The sequence below is a fragment of the Trachymyrmex septentrionalis genome, unplaced genomic scaffold, assembly GCF_001594115.1.
Source record: "Trachymyrmex septentrionalis isolate Tsep2-gDNA-1 unplaced genomic scaffold, Tsep1.0 scaffold80, whole genome shotgun sequence".
In the NCBI taxonomy this organism is placed as follows: Eukaryota; Metazoa; Arthropoda; class Insecta; order Hymenoptera; family Formicidae; genus Trachymyrmex; species Trachymyrmex septentrionalis.
This window is the reverse complement of record NW_017305988.1, coordinates 3016329-3038035: the sequence shown is the minus strand read 5'-3', so window position 1 is coordinate 3038035 and position 21707 is coordinate 3016329. Positions and strand designations below refer to the sequence as shown.

Below are 21707 nucleotides of genomic sequence, written 5' to 3'. Positions count from 1 at the left end.
ATACATATATATATACACACGTATACATATATTCATGAAATACAAAAATAAAAAATAAGATTATACATGTAAAAAACTTATCCTACATATAATCTTATAAAATTTTTTAATTTTCAATTTTTTTCTTTAAATATCATTTATTAAGAATAATGCAATGACGTATGTTGACAGGTTTAGGTTCTGGCATAGATGTTATTATACCAGCCAGATGGGCAATGCCGTTTTGGCTTGCATTTTTAATGCAATGTGCAAGAGCAGGTGGACTTCAAGAATCAAGATCGATAGCTTTTGAAAGTTTGAATCCAAATACACCTGATGTCAATGATCCTGACAGTCCTGCCTACATGAGAGAAGCATTAATTACAAAGGAACAATTGACTAAAAAATATTTCCGTTACCCACCAAATAGAAGAATTAATTTTGTTAAGTTTGGAATTCGTAGTCCTTTCTTTTGCGATTGGAAAAATTTGATGAAAAACTGGTCGGGCAACGAAGATTTTTATGTTTTAAGAAATCGCGAAATCTTGCTACTGTTACAAGCAGGCATTTGTCCTGCCAAAAATAAAAATGCAAAATTTCTCTTTCAAAATACGTCATCTAGTTTTCCAAATTTAGACGATTATAAAAATTGTTTAATACATGTTCATGTATCTATAATGGGAAAAGGATCGCCAAAAAAATTTGCTATCATATGCATGCCGACATTCGAAGATTTGAACAAGATTAAAACTAATAAGAAATGGTTTGGACCTGTAGAAAAATGTCATAACGATCCAAACGAAAAAATTCGTAAAGCATTACGAAAAAATCATTTGATACTATTAAAACGACTAAGACGACAAAGAGTTCGACGGAAACAAGTGTTGAAAAACAATGCGTTAAAGTTACTAAAAGAATCCGACAAGTTGAACGAAAATGAACATATAATCGTTTCATCGCATCGTAAAATTATATCTGATCAACTGATAAAAATGTCTGAATTATATCTTCCAAAATGTGCAGAAGTTCGTTATTCTTGCGATAGAGAAGTTATGGGATATATAACACTAGGAGACTTTTCATTTAGTCAAGCAAAAGGTATTGGTATCGGATATATCACATTAATCTCATTACTCGGAATGATTAACAAAAAATCTAACATCGTTCTTGTCAGAAATCCTCAAACACGACAATACAGATTAGCAGAATTAAATATATTAGTTTGATTAGACAATGTATATTTTATATTTTATATACACTTGTATATTTTATACATACAATGCATAAAACATGATAGGTGCGTACTCTTGTAATTATTTATATATTAATTATTGTATCTTCGATGAAATATTTTTGATGAATGTATTTTTTATGAAATGTATTATTTATGCAAAGATTTTTTATTTTTATTTATTATCTTAATAAGGAAATTTTTTGGAAGTCAGTGAAGGACATATAGGATGCCCCCGATTTACGAGATCGTTTCTCGTGAGCAAGTAGAGTTGATCGAACAGAGTCGAAAAGTCCTTTATCATTTTGTAATTTTCGTAATACTTTAGAAGATATTATATAATTTCTAAAGAAACTAAATATCACTAAATAAACACGTGTATCCGCGCGGACTATTGCCAAGTATACGCGCATCGGTTGCGGTCGCTTGTGGCACGGAGATTACCGGGTAGGCGCGCGCTAAGATCTGGTTGTACTAATGTTATTTTGACTTTAAGCGAAGCTTAAAAATCTCTTTTTAAAGCCGATAGAGACAGAAAGAAAGAGTTTTAAGTCACGCTTAAAATTAAAGTAACGTTGGTGCAATCGAGTCTAGGTGTTATAAAGCCTCGTTTAGGGATGCGTTACGTTCCGAGTTACGCAAATAGATCACAATGCATAGGCCATATTCGTATATTACTGTCAGTTAACTGCCAATATTGAAAATATCTGTATTATCCGTTACGTATACTATACTGTACTAACAACTGGCGATAATATACGAACACTGTCATAGAAAATCATTTCCGATTTAATCAATGTGCGCATTGAAAGCACTGAGAATTTCCCAGATTGCATTATCCATACCAATTTCTTAGCACTCTTTCTAGTGCATTAACTTCTTCTATTTTAACTTGAGGCAATTGATGCATCTGATGAGCGTTCTTCATGCAATCTGTTCGCTTCGTAATATTCGTGGTACTGTCACCGGACAGTTAAATGTACCGGAAATCCCTTTAAGAGCTCTAGAGAAAATTTTCTTTTTAGTATGTCATTAAGGTTTCTTTATTGAATAAAATCAGATGTCCAAAAAATATGAATATTTAAAGGAGATATAAGCAATTGAAAGTGACTGTGCCATTTGCACACTGTTGTGGTTTTGCCACGATTGTGGATGAACGAGTTGGAACTTTTCAATTTTTTTGTGCTACTTTGTTTATGAGATCCTTCTCTATAGACTGAACCTAAAATAGAAAAAAAATATCAAGATATAATATGCACAATAGCGATTAAAAATTTTAAAATGTTGAAAAATTCATGTTGCTGTTAAAACGGACATAAAAGATAAATTTTTCGTATACAAAAGTAGGTATTCTTGAGAAAATTTTAAGTCGAAAATTCAAATTCCAAAATATCGAGACAATACCTTTAAATTAATAATTATTAAAGTTTACTATAATCACGGGGACTGACATTAATTCGTGCGCTCAAGCACGATGATATAACAAAAGGTAAAGGTACTACTTCACGAGGGCTCTCTCAGTAATTTCAAGATCATACAAAATATACAAAATATGCAATGATATTTTTACTAAGAAATTGTTTTTGCTTCTGTACGAAATCGATTTGTATATTACGTACGCTTATTTAATATCTGAATGTATTGTGGATGTTATTCGGCCAGTTTTAGGTAACTCCCTTGTATATGTGTAAAATAAAGTTTATGTAATGTTACGTTTGTATTTCCACAAGGGTTGCAAAGAATTAAAAAATGTTTATTTTTAAAGACTTGTTATAAATACATTTCTCTGTGAATGAATCTCTTTTTGTCCCTTAAATTATTTAATTAATTGATTTGTAATCGTTGTATTGTGTCATTCTGAATTTTTTTTCTTTTTCTTTTTGTCATTCAAATCTATCTAAAGGGTGTGCGTTCCAAAACTCGACTATGTCAACCCGAGTATCATTTATTATTCTTGTTTAAAAATTGAAAGATACTCCGAGTTGAGAACAGGCTTGAAAAATTTCTCATACGATAAAAACGCACAAATGAAATGGTCTAAAAAAGCAGTAATTGTGTCTAGTAAGAAGTGTATATCTTGCAAGAGATGGTAATATGTTAAATAAGGATAGTTTGAACAAGACGGTGAATGGTAATGTAAGAATTAACTGTTAGTTTGGAGATAAAAAGTTTATTATTGACACATCAGTTAAGTTCGGTCATAGCATTTCCTTAAATATTGTTATGATCTTTACGAGACACCCTGTAATGTTTTTGATCTTTTTTTGTACATTATATTGGAAAATAATTCAGAACAACATCAAATAATATTTTTGTAATATATATATATATATATATATATATATATATATATATATATATATATAATTCTTACCTATAATGCGTTGATCCGAAGTCAGTCTCAATTTACCAATAGCCATAACCTGGTCCATAACCATAGTGGTGGTAATTATGATAATGGGGATGGCTGTGGTAGTGATACTGATAAGAGGGATAACTATGATAATGGGGATATTCATATCCTCCATATCCTCCATATCTTCCATATCCGCCATATCCACCATATCCGCCATATCCACCATATCCACCAGCAAAGCTAAAACAAATACAACATTTTCCTTAATAACTTTCATTCTAATATCTTTAACGGAGGGAGAGAGAGAGAGAAAGAGAGAGAGAGAGAGAGAGAGAGAGAGAGATAGGGGGGGGAGAAACTTTCGATATAGTTAGACTTAATATGAAATCCGATTAGCATCACGTAAATTAAATTAATCCTCGTGCATGTAAAATGGGTCTTTTAATTAAAGAAAAATTTAATAAAAATTAAGTAAAAATTTCAAGTAGCTGTAACATTGCAGTAAACTTAGAGAGGATTGAAGACCCTAACTTAAAAAAGTAGATAGGATATTCCAGACTCGACCATAGTTTTTGTCAATTTGTTGCGATCCTGCGAGCAAGTAAAGTCACGAGCAGTCCATGAAATTAATGGACAACTGTCCATTAATCCTCTAGTCGAAAAAGGAGTCTTCAGTACATTTTATTAATTTGTACTTTAATCAAATATGAAAATATGCGAAACAATTAATTTATCTCGACATAGCTCGAAAAAAAGACTTGTTTAACTTCTCGTTTCTAACATCACGATTTAATGTAGCCGTAGCGAGAGAGAATGCAGGATTAATAATATTTTATATTTATATTATATTTGTACATACATCTTGATTTATAAACTTGACGTAAAATCTTCTCTTCCTTTAATTTAGATATTTCATCTTTTTAGGCAGTTTCCTTAGACATACTCAATTGACTCACTGTTTAGCCCCGTACAGTCCACCGCCAATGACTCCAGCACCGAGAACTCCGGCACCTAAAGCTCCGGCACCCAAGGCTCCAGCACCCAAGGCTCCAGCACCGAGGAGAGCACCACCCAAGAGAGCCTTTTTTAGTAAAATTGGCGCTCTTTTGTTACGCGATTGCGTCTCGGCCACTTCGTCCGATGCCGCTTCCAGTTTCAGCGGTGCAACTTCCGATACCGCAGGTGCAACTAAGGTTTGTTGCGGATTCTGACCGACAATGGGAGACTCCGCTTGAACGTAGACTACAGCCAACATAGCAGTCAGCATCACGATATATCTTATCGCCATCTGAAAGAACATAGAAAATGATATTCTCTTGCTATTTGTCGATATTTGTCTTATAAACTCGATCAGTACAATTCGTATTGTATGTACACTTCTATTTCTAAAGTGTGCGCTTAACTCCGTAATGTTACCATTATTTTGTTATGAATGTATATATTAAACTACGATAATACGATAATAACGTCACAGTGATTATTTAATATTTCAGTTCATTTTTTTACTCATGATTAAATATTCTACCAAATACTAAAAAAAACGTAAATAACGATCGAGTTGTTATTCCTATAAAAAATTCTGATTTTATATCCTATATCTCATTTCTAGATAAAAGGATAATAACATTTTCGGCCCTATTTCAATTTTTTTTTAAATTATCGGAAATCGTTATTATATATTATATGAATTATCGAAATTAAGTGATTTTCCTTTTTAAACGAACATATTTGATATCTATAATATTATCTTGTAACTAGTCAGTCCCACTTTTACCAGCAATACTCCTAATCTTTTCGTGTATTTATCTTTTAAACATGCGTGTTATCTGGAAAGTTTTTTTATCCATACTCCAGGATCAATGGCATGGACTTGATGCTTCAGAAATCGATCTGAAGTGTGTAGCATGCCTCTACTATCCTTATAATTACTTTTTTTTTCGATAATGCGAATGAGTAACATCGTTACATTTCTTTATTTTTAACGTTAATAACGCAATTACATTTTACCATCTTTATGTCTTCCTCGAAGTGACAAAACTTTTGCCTAAAGCGTTTCTTCCTAAAATGCACTGTTCAAGAGACAGGTGGTTAATTAAAATGAGACACCCTGTATATGTATGAAACGTACATATAAGTTTTAAAAGAAAGAAGTATCTATATATGTTTGACCACGTTGTGTGTAATTAATTATTCTAAATAGCAAGATGGCGATAACAATAATTTAATTTTTCATCATTTGACATCGTAGATTAAATAATAAACATGTAAAATAAATATAATATTTCTGACGATAAATTATCGTTATAAAAATATTATGCCATGTCTTAGCGCCGCCTTAGGAGACACTACCGTGTCTCCAGATATCATCATTTTGATCGAACTTATATTTAATAAATAAATAATAAATAAGCATTATTATATAATTATTACTTTTTTTAGTTATAAATTTGTTCGCCTTCAACACGTCTTTTAGATATAATTTTTATAGTGTAGAATTTGAATACACGAGATTCTTTTTTAACTTGACAAAAAGTGTTGTCGCCCTTGAAAAGTTGATTAAGTTTAATTTATGTTTCTATCCTCTCATTTTTTTTATTTACGGGTATGTAACGTACCTTGCTGAGATCACGTTTTCGTTCACGAAGGCTGACTCTTCTTGAAGCAGTAGATTCAAAGACTTTTATACGATGAGATTGAACTTGGTCGCCCCTACCACAAGAAACTTCTAAACATTTCACATTCTTATTAATTCTCTCATATATCCATGTTTTCCATTTGGATATATCTTTCTCGAGGTCTCACTTAATTGTCGGAGCCAAATCGATCGAAGACTCGTTTCCCTACGCGACATTGAACCCAGTCTAGTGACTCGACAGGAATTTCGAGCGTAAAGTTATGCCGAATAGATTGTCAATTTCCTCACATTTATTTAAGCTTTGGACGTCGCCCATTACTTTTCAGGATCAATGTTATGCTTCTCGTATTGCTTTATTTCTTTATATTGCAGCTTTATTTTATTATTTCATTTTTAACTTACAAAAGTACAATAGTGGATTATACTATATAGGACAATTTTAAATGATCGATATGGCACTCGTATTATCGATCAAAATTGCAAAAATATAAATCTTCCCTCCACAGAGATCCTCCACGTAAGAAGTTATACATAGGTATATATTTTTTAAGAAGAGAACAAGAATCTTTTAACTGCATATATGTGTCGTTTGCATACTTTAAATATCTATGCTATGCAGAACGTATGTGAAAAGCTTTGATAGCTTCTTATTAAATCGGAATTAAAATTTATAAAATTTTAATGAAATAAAACTTATATATGAAATTAATATTGAAAAATATTTTGTTTTTAAATATAATTGAGGAATTAAAAAATTTATATTTTATTTTAATATTTCTCTGTCATTACTTTTTATTCTAAATGTTAGCTGCAATAATAATGATTTGTTAAAAATGTAAATAGGGAGAATTTGAAGCGAAAAAGCGAACAAATTTGCGACGATCATTGTGAAAAAATAAGCTATGTTTATCGCGACCTTGGTATATACAAACAGGCGCGTCTCCATCTTTTTACGTAACGCATGATAAATGCTAGACGACATAATTAACATAAGAATGTACACAGGGAATTCCGATTTTTATCCCGAACATTGACTCTTTTTTTTTTTTCTATTTTTCTGTATCTCCATTTCCATTTAGAAGTGCTATGAAATAATAACACAAATCGAGAAAGAAGTGCTAAAAACTCAATAGCCGTTTGTGTGTGTGTGTGTGTGTGTGTGTGTGTGTGTGTGTGTGTGTGTAATACTATTATATATATAAAACTACGTTTATAATACTATTATTCTTTTAATTTGATATCAGCAAACTTATGTGAAAAAGTAAAAATTATGTTTTTTTCGTAATTTAATTTTCCTGCAAAATCCATTGGCGTAGTATAGTTTCTCTCTACAGTCAATATTTAATAATACTTATAACAATTTGTTAGAAAATTAATTTTTGAAATTATATCAGAAATATTTTAATTTCCATGCTTCAGTTCTATTTTTAATTGCTATTTTTTGCTTATTATTTTCAGTTTTACGTTTTGCAACATTTTTCAATGAAATTTCAGTGAAATTTCGGAGAAATAAATTAATTTATCTAGTTTTATTACTAAAAAATATTGATTAGCATATTCAAGAATACGATAAAATTAAAAAAATAGAAAGATTTCTTCCTGAATTCGGGAATTAATTTTATGGTGTTCTCACACAAATGATCATCTATTTTAACGCTGATTACATTAATTATATACGATAGGCGGGAGTCCTATATATAAAGAGTCCTAAATATAAAGTCCTATATATAAAAAGTCCTATATATAAAGACTCGACATCGTATCCCCACCATCAGATCGGATTCCTCATACGGGATACGTCATATTTCGACCGCTCCAGTGTCGTAGTAATGCCCATTTCCATCAACGTAGATTAATTTTAATCTCGGTTCAACTTACTCTTTGTCTTTTTCTAATTGTAAAAATTAGAAAAAGATAAAGAGTAAGCTGAACCGAGATTGAAGTTAATCTACGTTGGTGGAAATGGACAATGAGAGTTGCGACACGAGATGATTTGAACCGACTTTGTATGCAGGGTAGTAGTTTCTTCGCACTTCGTTTTCCAACAATTGCTGGATTCGACGTGCACTGTACTAAAATCCCTAGAGACCAGTTTTACCAACACTAGTTAGCATACATACGTATAAAAGCCATAAATTGAGTTGTATAAACGTAATACATTATGTACAATTATACATGAAAATGATTAATTAAATGTCATATCATTTGTACATATATTTAGACGTATCGCTAAAATTAAGTTAATTCACTAGAAAATTACTAGTTAGTACTTATATCAAGTGCACGATGTAAACTAGGCTAGAATTTTGAATTCTCCAGTGATCTCTTTCTCTAGTCGATGGTGTCTATGGTCTATCGTTTACACGAGTTGATGCAAGCAATGCAAATCGACGCGAAATAGTGAGGGATCGTTACTTGTGTGAAAGTGTGATTGTGTTACGTCTAAATAAGAATAGAAATATATCTCGCGGAAGAAATATATATCGCATCGGGAAGAATAATGTGCAACACGCATGCGATTTTTTTTCGTCAGTAAACGGTTGTACAATTGGGTGCCATATTGCGTTTCTCAACATTTGAGTTTTGGTTTTCGACAGATCTCGATAAGATAGAAAAGAGGAAAAAAGAGAGAGTGAGGGGGGAGAGAGCTGGAGCAGCAGCTTGTGTCATTACTTTGATCTTTTTGAACGAAGGCGCATCCCGCAGGAGGACTCTGTACAGCCTTTATCGTATTATTTTTACATCATCATGGGCGAATCTGACCGTGAAGATACGGCACATCGGCGGTAACGCTGAATATATGAATACTGAATGGTACTCAGTGCAGTGTAAATTATAGTGACTGGCGTTCAATAGTGTCGCTCTGTGTATACGACGTGCGGATCGCCAACGAAGATTGCGGATCTCGCAATTTGTTAGGAGCAGCGACAGTCAGCTGGAGAGAAGGGAGAACCAATTTGTGCTTAGCGGCTGGTGTGTCTTTGTCAGCCCCGTCCGTGTTGCGCTCGCCATGACGTTGCTGTAAAATCCGTATCTTAATATCAATCCCGATGTTGGCCATAGGATTGTGCCAATGTAACTTTCGTGCTTTTAACGTGGTGGAGAAAACTCGGGGCGGCGGCGGCGGCGGCGGCGACGGTGGAGGCGGCAGCAGCAGCAGCAGCGGCAGCGGCGGCAGCAGAAGAAACAGCGGCGGCGGTGATAGTGTCGGCTGCGGCGGCAGCGGCGACAGCGACAACGGCGACGTCGGCGGCGACGGCGGCGGCGGCAACTCGTGGATACCGAAGAAAGCTTCAAACGCGTTTGAAGCTTTCGAGGTCGTATTCATGGAACTATGAACCTGGACTCGTTGTCTTTTACTTTGTCACAAATCAGTTATTTGGTTGCGAATTTGAGTAAAAAAAGTTTCGAGGACATCTGTCAAGAGATATCGGATGTGAGTAACGAATTAATCCTAGAAAAGAAGTTAAACTGAAAGCTTCACCTTTCTTTTCCCCTTATGCCATGTCTTTCAAAAAATTCTCCACAAGTTCTTCTCTCTCTTTCCCTCTTCTCCTTCTACTTCTAACATTGTTCATAATTCTTACAAAGCGGTATGTTGGTGTGCTTTTGGCTTCCTTCAGTCAGTAGGCTTGTTCTTTTTAGCTCAAATTTTGCACCAGTTCATTATTCTTTTTCTCTCTAGGGCGAAAGAAGAGGAAGAAAGATGAACTGATGCAAAAGTTCAGCTAAAAAGAACAGGTCTAGTAAATAGCTCGAACATGGTTATATATGCACATGGAGTAATGTGGAAGTTATATAGGCGAGCATGTAAAATTATGTGTTATTCATGTCATTTTTTTGAATGCTTGGTCGACCAATATCTGTCTAGTTATCTTCTTACCATATCCTTGTGACATCTTTTTTTTTGTGTGTGTGTGTGTGTGTGTGTGTGTGTGTGTGTGTGTACAATGTGATATTTACTTTAGTCCTATCTTAACCTCATAAGCAGGTCTCTCTATTCTTGCATTCTGACATATATTCTGTCCTTTATTACTTTATTACCATTTATCAAGATTTCTTCCAAACTTTTAATCAGTTTATTATAAAATACAAGTTAAATATTAGATCAGAAGATATCAAATAAACAAATTACAAATGTATATCGATGTATTATCGATGTGTTCCACTTAACGCTTGTAACATTTATTTCATTCTTGTTGAACAAATGTTAAAATAAGAAGAAATGCTCGCGAGTGTTGTGAGCGCCAAATGGAACATACATTCTTTGTATTAAAGTCATCAAAGGTCAAACAGTTATCAACTAATTTTCATATTTCTGCAGTTGGTGCAGTGTGGTGGTCTAGAGGCAGATCGACATTTGTTCCGCTGTCTGATATCGTGCGTTGACTTTTCCAAGGGTGAACTGTCAGATTCGAGTGCGAAAGATTATTTCCAAACAAAGTTGCTAAAACAGGAGTGTAATAGCTTGTTGAGCAAACCTTCATTTATATCTACTTTGTGCTTTGCTATAGATAATCCTTTACATCATCAAAAGGTACATTATGAAACATTATTACTATTGCTGTAAATAGATCATATACTTACATAAGATATATATATATGTATATATATATGTTTTTTCAGTCATTAAATTTTTCTCCAAAGTTTTTTACTAATTTGAAGAAAACACTTGGCTTGACTTTGGTACAAGAGGTCACGTTTGCGATTGCGTTGCAGCATTCAGAAAACGCTGAAATTCGTGCTTTAGCCTTAGAGCATACTCAAAAGCAGCTGCCTGAATTGATAAAAAATTACATAAACTCTGAGACTAGTAACAAGCATCAGGAAGGTGGTTTGCACGACTCTTTGCCTCAGGTCCTTCATCTGATACTTAGCCAAGCTTTTCATACTGCCAATCCATACAATTTACCTGTGGAAACAAAAGAAAAATTTCTTAAACATTTGCGACGTGACTTTCCTCGTGAACTAGTACCAGTGGTACTAGCACCATTCTTGTATCCAGCAGACGAGGAAACTCTGCAATTCAAAATTGAATTAAACATGGCTGTCACTCAAATGGTAAAACATTATTTATTTTGTTGAGGATTGATAGATTGCAATACATTTATATTTTTGCATTTTAGGATAGCAACACTCTTGTAGAGTTGATAATGGAATTAGGATACAGCTTTACTAGTAATATAGAAGAATGTCGATCGGCATTAACGGGTTTAGGTGCCAGGGAGATATCCCCAGCATGTGTTGCTCGTGTATTATCACAAATGGCACGTAGCTGTAGCAACCTGGATGATGCTGGAGGCCTACAAACATTTTGGGGCAATTCAACTACCTCGCAAGACTCCAATAAAGAGAAATCATCAGACAGTACCATTCCCACAACATGGAACGTTGAAGTATTCGTCCTAACATTGAAAGAGATAGTAAGTTTATGATACGTCTAGGATATGTATGTATAAGATTTATCTTTTTTAATTCTACTTTAATTTTAATTCTGTATTTTTATGTTCTAAACTACGTTCTTTTTAGGTCAACTTTTGCACCGATTCACCTTTTTTCCTCTTTTTTTTTCTTCTGGAGAGAAAAGGAAGAAAGATGAGCTGCTGCAAAAGTAACATCAGCTTCAAATTATACATAATGCAGTTTTCATTAATATTATCTTTTTACATTCCAGCAATCTACATTGTCTTGGAACGAAGTCATCGTGAAATTGGATCATGCAGAATTCCTTATTAAAGACAGGCAAGGTTTAAACTTGTTGATCACGGGTCTCAAGTTGGGCTTACAACATCAAGGATATCCACCTGATATGTTTCCTGTTGAGCTTTTGTATCGGCACTGGGAAAATGTAGAAGGCCAATTTTCTTTAATTCAGCAAATCCTTAAGTGCCCAGACATATTTTGTTTCGCTGATTATCCGTATCATTCGGTAACAGTCGATGTATTGAAAGCAGCTCCTGAGGGCGATAGTAAGGAAGGACAAACTTGGCGATCATTGAACATAGTCGAGTTACTTTTACATATGGCTGAAAGAGGCTTGTACACTCCTGTACATGAAATCTTCAAATGGCCACTCCAACATTGCCCGGATGTGCTCATTTTAGCATTACTACAGATAAATCCACCTTTTACATTACTAAGGCAGGAAATGTTTACTACGCTATTACCAATCTTTCTTGGCAACCATCCAAATTCTGCTGTGATACTGCATCATGCGTGGCATGCTAATAATCCCAAAATAAAAACACTTATAATGCATGCTATGGCGGATTGGTATACGCGTGGTGATCACGATCAAACGAGATTATCGCGCATCTTGGATGTTGCGCAGGATTTAAAAGCACTATCTGCTTTACTTAATTCACAATCTTTTCCATTTGTCATTGATCTTGCTTGTTTGGCATCTCGACGAGAGTATCTGAAACTTGAAAAATGGTTAACAGACAAGATTAGGGACCATGGAGAAGTTTTTGTTGCTGCATGTGTCAAATTTCTACAACGACGGTGTCCTCAAGTCATGGGCCCTGGTATCAAAGAAGATCCTACAGTTCCCAAGGCAAGCCAACTGCCACAGGAAACACTCACTACAATTTTGGCTTGCTTGCAAGTTTGCGCCGGGTATATTTTCTTTGGAGTTATATATAATTTATTTATATAAATATTTAATTACATACTAGTAATTACATCTGGATTTTTGTTTTTATATTGTAGAAGTGTCTCCCAAGAACTTTCGGAATTAATAATGACGATGGTGCAAAATTGTAGTCTAATGCTGAGTAAGAGCACCATGAATAGACCACCACCACCGGGAGTTCTGAGGCATCGAGGATTAGAACCGTTTAATCCAGCAACTTTGGGAAGCCAAGTATTTTGATTTTTTTTTTGTATATTTTGTTAATATATATTAAACTATTTCTTGTTTTTCCCCTTTCTTTTCTTGCTAAATTAAATAAATTTTTTGCCTATTAAAAATTCTATTTAAGATCATATGTGTATGTGACTATATTATTTTCCACAGCTATTTTCCTCGAAGCAAGTGGATCCTCTTGGAAATCTTGGTTCAAGCCTTGCTTCCATGGGTCTAGGCACAGGCCTTGGACCGCCAAGTAGCTCCGCATTCAATTTACCTGGCGCGCTAGGTCCTTTGGTTTCGGCGCCCGGATCTCCCTCACGACTCATGGGACCTTCTCCCAGTCCATTTCCTATGTTGCCGTTATCTTCGCAATTACACTCAGGTCCAGTTGGTACTCAGGGACCATCTGTGCTTCCTGGTGGTACAATAGGTGGATTGGGACGTCTCGGACCGCCAGCCGGTATTGAAAAAGCGAGAATGCCGGAAACCTCCAATTTGTTTCCAGATATGGGACAAAATGTATCCAAAGAGGTTGAAGACGAAGCTAACAGTTATTTTCAACGTATTTACAATCATCCTCCACATCCGACTCTATCGATCGACGAAGTGCTTGATATGTTGAAAAAATTCCAAGACTCTGGTATTAGACGGGAAAGAGAAGTGTTTAACTGTATGCTGCGAAATTTATTCGAAGAATACAGATTTTTTCCACAGTATCCGGAAAAGGAATTGCAAATAACAGCACAATTGTTTGGTGGGATTATCGAAAGGGGTCTTGTTAACAGTTATATGACACTTGGATTAGCTCTACGATTCGTTCTTGATGCGCTTAAAAAACCTGAAGGTAGCAAGATGTATTATTTTGGTATAACGGCTTTGGATCGATTTAAGAGTCGTTTGAAGGAATATCAAACATACTGCGAACACGTCCGAACGATTTCGCATTTCACCGAATTTCCACCTCACTTAGTGGAATATATCGAATACGGATTACAAGGACAAGAACCACCATCGAGGCCACAAGGTCCAAAAACTTTAGCGGCAATGTTGGCTCCAGTAACAACCCCGTACAAAACTATGACTACAACTACCATCACAACTAGCACTACACAAGCGAAACCATCTACGACTCCGACTACGTCTCTTTCAGCTAGAGTAAGTTTAATAATAAAAATTGTCGAGATCTTTTTTAGCTTCAAAATTCCATTTCATATGTCCGTAACACAACATATTTATTTCCACAGCCTTCTATGCCCTCGGTCGCCAATGCAACTAATATCGATACGTTACTTGTGGCAACAGATAAAGAAGAAAAAATAACCACACCACCGGAAGCTTTACAAGATAAAACTGCTTTCATCTTCAATAATCTCAGTCAATTGAACCTGCAACAGAAATGTGACGAGATCCGTGAGATTGTCACGGAAGAATACTGGCCATGGATGGCACAGTATTTGGTGATGAAACGTGCCAGTATAGAATTAAACTTTCATGCTCTATACTCTAATTTTTTGGATTGTATAAAATTACCTGAAGTGAATAAAATGGTAACAAGAGAAACATTCCGAAATATCAAGGTGGATAAAATGAATTTTATGAATGCTTTATCAGATAATACTTAATAACTCTTATAGATTTTATATTATATCAATTTTATTTTATCTTAGGTTCTCTTACGAAGCGATAAGGGAATAGCAAATTTCTCTGACCGGTCTCTATTGAAAAATTTAGGACACTGGCTCGGAATGTTGACACTTGGTAGAAACAAGCCTATTTTACAGGTACATCATTATGGCAAATATTTATAGTACTATTATGGATAATGTATAATTTTTATCATATATTTTAATTATTTTACAGATAGACATAGATTTAAAAAGCTTACTCGTTGAAGCATATCATAAAGGGCAGCAAGAGCTTCTTTATGTAGTGCCCTTTGTTGCAAAAGTACTTGAGAGTTGTGCAAAAAGTCGTGTATTTCGGCCACCCAATCCATGGACCATGGCAATTATGAATGTTTTAGCCGAGCTACATCAAGAGCCTGATTTAAAATTGAACTTAAAATTTGAAATAGAGGTACTTTGCAAGAATCTCAGCATTGATGTTGGGGTAAGCGTATGTTTGTATTTTGTTCTATTTTAATGTGTAACATAATTTAACTCCTATGCTCTTTCCTTACCTAAGATATTGTAACATAATTTGTTATTTATTAAAATTGAATTCTTTTGTGTAGGAATTAAAACCGATCATTTACTTGAAAGATCCTGAAAAATTACGCAATCTGGATTATCAGTTGTCACATCCAAACAAGAAATCAGAGCCGACTAGTAATCAACAGCAATCTCAGGGGCCTATGGAAGAATTGGTTGGATCGACGACGAGCGGTACTATCAATCCTCAAACTGCGCCACCTGCGGATACAACACCCTCATTGCCAGCTGGTCAACCCGAGCCACGATTTAATTACATGGATATATCTGTAACGGGCATTGCTAATATATCTCAACACATTACCATTAACAATCAAGTATGGAAAAATTTATATTTTTCTTATTTTTATCAAAGAGATATTTAGAAGAATGAAACATATATATATTAGATATAATTAGGGCATATATTTCATGGATGTATGTAAAATGGTTTTTAGATACCTCTATTCCAAACACATCCTCATTTGAAACAATTTATTCGCCCTGCTGTTGAAAGAGCAATTCAGGAATGGATCCATCCCGTCGTGGATAGGTCCATTAAAATTGCTCTTACAACCAGCGAGCAAATTGTGAGAAAAGATTTTGCATTGGATCCAGAAGAATTGCGAGTACGTACAGCAGCGCGTCACATGGCGCGCAATCTAACCGCTGGCATGGCTATGATTACATGTCGTGACCAGGTAAGTCTATAGATTCTTTCCATTTAGCAACATATATTGATACAAACGTCATTCTACCTTACGTCGTATATCATGAGTTGTAAAGACAGAACGGTTAAATGGAAAACACTATGAGAGATACCGTTACAAAATTATAAAAATCTGTAGAAAAGAAGTTACAAAAATTTCGGATGTAAAAACAAATTACTTTATTCAGCTTATTATATATAATAAATACATTCTCTCTCTATGTTTGAAAATCATAAGTGAGCTTAAAATACTTTTGAAGAATTAATAATAAATATTTAAATATGGGTTTTAAACATCAATTTAGGCATTTTAACAACAAAATTTTGTCTCAAAAAAAGTTTTTTATATTGTCATTAAGTACAAAGATAATTGCAGATTAACGGTTAAATCAAAAAGTTACAATGTTCAGTCGATTATTAATTTCTTATCTTTGCGTATAGATCCTGGCATCGATTAGTACGAATCTGAAACAAGCGTTCCTCACAGCGTTGATTGGTACGACTCCGCAGCAGAAAGAACTTGTCGAACTTGCGGCAAATCAAGTCGCTACTGAAAACATGGAACTTGCATGTGCATTCGTACAAAAGACAGCTATTGAGAAAGCAGTACCCGAAATGGACAAACGACTATTAAACGAAGTTGAGTTGCGAAAACTTGCTCGGCAAGAAGGGAGAAGATACTGTGATCCTATTGCTAAGTATCAAGCCGAGAGGATGCCAGAGCAGATAAGACTGAAAGTCGGTGGCGTAACGCCTCAGCAAATGGCTGTATATGAAGAATTTGCTAGAAATATTCCAGGATTTCTTCCGCTTTCCGAACGAGATACGCAAACACTTTTTATACCGAAACCTATTTCTGTAAGGATTTGTTTTATAATATACGCCTAATTGTATTATAGCATACCTGCATTTTGCAATAAGATTCGTGATATAATGTCGTTTAACTTTTTTATTTCTTTATTATGTTTTAAAGGAGGCTCCTCTCACTGCATTCACGCCCAACTCTGCGATGGCAGCAGTCGCTACAGCACAAGTAGCAGCCTATGCAACTGTAGCAGTTAGCAACGACGAAGTAGGTGCAATGTTGGAAAAACTTGCGACGGAAGTTGAAGTCTTAGCGGCTGCGATGGCACCTGCGGTACCTCCACAGCAGCATGCTATTCTTCACAGTCTTCTAGAATCGATCATACTTACGAGAAGATCAAGAGATGCCAATGCAGCTATGGCGTTATTAAAGAAAGTGAGTGAAAACACGCGAGTAAATGTGATATTCACAGTCAAATAGACCATAAGGTTATAGCATAAAACAGAACTGACCAATAATTTATTACAGGCTGTTGAAGGTTTATTAGACGGACCCATCTTTAATAGTGGCGTCATCGACTCTGATAATCTAATACAACGTTACAGAGAACTACATTTACGGATCTTGAAGTGTCTTCAAGATCAACGCGCGTATGGTATGCAATGGACCAACAAGCACGTGACTCGTTGTCTAATCGAATGCCGGGAAGACTACCGATATAACTTTGAAGCTGTAGACTACCTCATAAGGTATGTTATTGATAACCATATCCTTCAGGAAATATCTGGAAGACGCTATTAATTATTGGACGGTATTTCGTAGATCTCACTTGATTAGTCTTCCGCAATACGACATAGCTGTAGCGCAAGCTGTAGAGGCGGGAAATGCTTTGGCAACAGTATTCGCTATGCAGTTGGTTCAACTTTATTTGATTGATGAGAGACAGGCAACTCATGTTACCGAAACTGACTTATTTCATACACTTGAGATATTGGCTCGAATGTCACATCACCGAACACCACCGGAAGGGTATTATAAATATTATAAATATTAAATATTAACTTCCGAGAATATCTGACAAATGACATAATTCATTCAGATCACTTTTCTTTACAGTACTTTTCTCTTACAGTTTTCCTTATACAGTATCACGATTTTTCCTTTCTTTATTCTTTTTTTCTTAGTTCTTTTTTAGAGATTTTTTTTTTTAAGGAATTTATTACATATTTGTACAGATTCGTACAGATTTATTTTCATTTTTTTATTAGAACGTTACAAAGCACATGCCACCGCATCTGTTATTTATCTGTTATTGATTGATGACGTTAGAAGAGAAAATACATCATGAAAATTCTTGCAAAATATAGTAGAACATTTTTCGATAAAATAATATTTGCATTTGATAGAGTATACGCGTAAAATGTGCCGAGAACTCAAAATTCTCCTTTTTATTTTGGATAAAATAAAATATTTATCTCAATCCGACAGCTGTCATATAGCTTGTTTCGTTTTTTGATATATATTAGGCATATTTCAGTTTTAAATATATAGTTATTTATTGATTACCGAAATTCTTAGTATATTTCTCGACAATTGTCAAAATACATAATTTTCGTGCTGACAATTACCCTCACAATATAAAATAAAAGCAAAGCAGTTAGTAAATCTCTTTTTTGAGAATGGACATGACATATTTATTCAATTAAATTGTAATCATACTGTACTTGTATTTATTCAAGCATGTATAAATCACATCACATTTCAGAATCTCACTCTATAGATTGACAAGTCTAGTAGAGTCACTACGTGCCAATCACGATACGAATGCCGTATTGGTAGACAGAGCTCCAGCAGGACCTACGGCACACATTCATTCTGGAATCCTGCAGGTGAGAGTAAGTAGATTGCCCAGATTATTCAGTCTAAGTAGATCATTCTAACGATATTTCGTACTATGTTGACGACGATCGATTATATATCGATGTCATAATTTTATGAAAAAATTTGCGTATAATAGTATACGAAATACGTCTCTCGGTATTATCGCAAGTCGTAAATAATTAACATGTGGCATGCATTCACACTTTACAGGCTCGGGATTTTGACGATCCACCCGGACTGATGGATAAGACAGAATATCTATTACGTGAATGGGTGCAAATGCATCATAATCCACAGTACGCGCGAGATCCCACGAAAGCGTTTAGCATATTTGTTCATCAAATGAACATTCATGGCATCCTGAAGACTGACGATCTCATCACGAGATTCTTCAAGTTGAGCACACAAATGTGCGTCGACCTTTGCTACCGAACTCTATCAGAAACTGGCTTAGCTCCCTCGATAATACGTGCGAAGTGCTTCCATTCATTGGATGCGTTCGTACGTCTCGTAGCACTTCTGGTGAAGCACTCGGGCGATGCTACCAATACCCACACCAAAATTAATCTTTTGAATAAGGTGCTGGGTATCGTCGCCGGTGTGCTATTACAGGACCACGAAATACGTGGTGCCGATTTCCAACAATTGCCGTATCATAGAATCTTTATCATGCTGTTCTTGGAATTATGCGCGCCTGAGCCGGTACTGGAGGCCGTGAATTTCCAAGTTCTAACTGCTTTCTGTCATACTCTGCACATTTTGCGACCAGCAAAAGCATCAGGTTTTTGTTATGCCTGGCTGGAGTTGGTTTCGCACCGAGTCTTCATCGGTCGCATGCTGGCTATTACGCCCGGGCAAAAATGTTGGGGGATGTACGCGCAACTTCTTATCGATCTATTCAAGTACCTCGCACCTTATCTTCGAAATGCGGAGCTAGCGAAGCCTGTGACGAGTCTGTACAAAGGGACCTTGCGTGTGTTGCTCGTACTGCTTCATGACTTTCCGGAGTTCCTTTGCGATTATCATTATGGATTTTGCGATGTGATACCACCGAATTGCATACAAATGAGAAATCTAATCTTGAGTGCGTTTCCGAGAAATATGCGTCTACCCGATCCGTTCACGCCGAATCTGAAGGTTGATATGCTGCAGGAAATAGCGCAGCCTCCGCGTGTTCTCACCAATTTCGCGTCAACAATACAGCCGTTGACTTTCAAGAAAGAACTCGATTCTTATCTGAAGGCTCGTGCACCGGTCACCTTTCTATCCGAACTTCGTAGCAATTTACAAGTGTCGCAAGAGGCCGGCGTACGCTATAACATTCAGCTGATGAATGCTCTAGTGCTCTACGTAGGCACACAAGCTATACTATTTATTCGCAGCAAAGGTCACGCTCCTAACATGTCTACTATCGCACATTCCGCACACATGGATATCTTCCAGAATTTGGCCGTAGATCTGGATACCGAAGGCCGATATTTGTTCCTAAACGCCATAGCGAATCAGTTACGATATCCTAACAGTCACACGCATTACTTCAGTTGTACGATTCTCTACTTATTCGCGGAAGCGAATACGGAAGCGATACAGGAACAAATCACGAGGGTTCTTCTGGAAAGACTGATTGTAAACAGACCACATCCATGGGGACTTCTCATCACTTTCATCGAACTGATCAAGAATCCGACGTATAAATTTTGGTCACACGAGTTTGTACATTGCGCGCCGGAGATTGAAAAGTAAGTCTTATTTTCTAATTTTTTAGGAATTAAATATTGAAATAATTTCTATTCTATACCGATTCTCTCTCTCTCTCTCTCTCTCTCTCTCTCTCTCTCTCTAAAACTATATTTTTAAATTGTTGAAATTATATCCGGCATTGCATGACACCGTTATCGGGATGATATCGATATAATATCGAAGTGTTTCTATAGATTATATCGGTATCATTTCGACATTATACTATGTGAAATTAAAACTTAAATTAAGACTTTAATTTTGATACAGATTTCAATTTCTTTTGTCATATATGATGAAAAGTGAACAAAATTTATACCGTTAAATGCGTTTGAATCTTAACACGATTTTTATTGATAAAATATTAATAAAAGAAATAAAATTCAGAATTAGTTGCATTTAGCGTTAAATGTAGGGCATAAACTTAATTTTAGCGTGCAATCAATTCATTCTTTTTTAAATAAATTAAACATTTCTTATTGTTTCAGATTGTTCGAATCTGTAGCTAGGTCATGTATGGTACAGAAGCAGGTACCTACAACGGAAACGGAGATTCCAGAGTGATAGAGCGTTTTAATTCTTGCTGTGTGTATAGTAAAATGAAAGTTAATGACTGAATATTGCTTGTAAAAAGTTGTAGGGATAAATGTACTATCGCGTTTAAATTTTTGAGATGGGTAGATACTAAGTAATCCTAAATAAGTGTGTATCGATTTATATAATGTATAAGTGAGATAATTATTGCGTTAATATTTTAATAAGAAGGAACGTCGATTAAGGGGAGCAAAACCTCATACACCTCATTGAACGGTCTTTCGGACAACGTATTTCACATAGTGTATGTGTGTGTGTGTGTGTGTGTGTGTGTGTGTGTGTGTGTGTGTGTATGCGTGCGCGCGTGTGTGTGTATGCGTGCGCGTGTGTGTGTATGCGTGCGCGTGCGCGCGCGCGTGTATGTGCGTGCGTGTGTGTATATATATATATGTGTGTGTGTGTGTGTGTACACATACATACATACACACACACACAAACGACATTGTACACACAATAACACAAATGTCAGTATATAGATAATAAAGTGTATCGTGGTGGAACAGTTCATAAAAATAACAAATGGTGTTCAACAAATGCAATTGACGAATATTTCTCGCATACGATTTTACAAATTTGTATTCCTGCAGAAAAGTATATAAGCATGGAATATGTTGTACAAGAGATAAATATTTGTAGACATAAATATTTGTAGAGAGAGGTATATGCTGTAGGAACTATTATTAAGAATATGACGCGGTTTAAAATCTGTGACATAGCGTAGAATATTAACAAAAAAAA

At 35.3% G+C, this 21707-nt stretch overlaps 3 protein-coding genes across 6 annotated transcripts in view; 2 read left to right on the top strand and 1 right to left on the bottom strand.

Moving 5' to 3' along the window:
* LOC108754639 (ribonucleases P/MRP protein subunit POP1) overlaps positions 1 to 1273 on the top strand; it is a 5042-nt gene extending 3769 nt beyond the window's left edge. For both annotated transcript variants that reach the window (XM_018497095.1, XM_018497096.1), the window contains one exon: positions 172 to 1273. In XM_018497095.1, coding sequence (XP_018352597.1) covers positions 172 to 1205 — 1034 coding nt within the window. In that variant the 3' untranslated portion in view covers positions 1206 to 1273. The remainder of the gene's footprint in view (positions 1 to 171) is intronic.
* A 969-nt stretch (positions 1274 to 2242) lies between these two features.
* LOC108754751 (prisilkin-39-like) lies at positions 2243 to 6232 on the bottom strand. Of its 2 annotated transcripts, none has more exons than XM_018497315.1 (4): positions 6182 to 6232; positions 4523 to 4854; positions 3581 to 3806; positions 2243 to 2431 (listed from the first exon to the last, which is right to left on the bottom strand). In XM_018497315.1, exons 2-3 carry the CDS (start codon positions 4852 to 4854, stop codon positions 3617 to 3619), a joined length of 522 nt encoding a protein of 173 aa, XP_018352817.1. In that variant the 5' UTR covers positions 6182 to 6232; the 3' UTR covers positions 2243 to 2431; positions 3581 to 3616. The 2 variants fall into 2 exon arrangements, with proteins under 2 accessions (XP_018352817.1, XP_018352816.1); XM_018497314.1 differs by having other exon boundaries at positions 2243 to 2432; positions 3585 to 3806.
* A 3214-nt stretch (positions 6233 to 9446) lies between these two features.
* LOC108754750 (CCR4-NOT transcription complex subunit 1) lies at positions 9447 to 21264 on the top strand. Of its 2 annotated transcripts, none has more exons than XM_018497313.1 (19): positions 9447 to 9637; positions 10526 to 10738; positions 10828 to 11262; positions 11328 to 11624; positions 11876 to 12819; positions 12913 to 13066; positions 13220 to 14209; positions 14299 to 14631; positions 14722 to 14835; positions 14915 to 15163; positions 15288 to 15581; positions 15702 to 15944; positions 16394 to 16810; positions 16926 to 17192; positions 17286 to 17506; positions 17580 to 17786; positions 18523 to 18646; positions 18849 to 20377; positions 20864 to 21264. In XM_018497313.1, exons 1-19 carry the CDS (start codon positions 9536 to 9538, stop codon positions 20937 to 20939), a joined length of 7209 nt encoding a protein of 2402 aa, XP_018352815.1. In that variant the 5' UTR covers positions 9447 to 9535; the 3' UTR covers positions 20940 to 21264. The 2 variants fall into 2 exon arrangements, with proteins under 2 accessions (XP_018352815.1, XP_018352814.1); XM_018497312.1 differs by having other exon boundaries at positions 18523 to 18652.
* Positions 21265 to 21707: the final 443 nt, after the last annotated feature.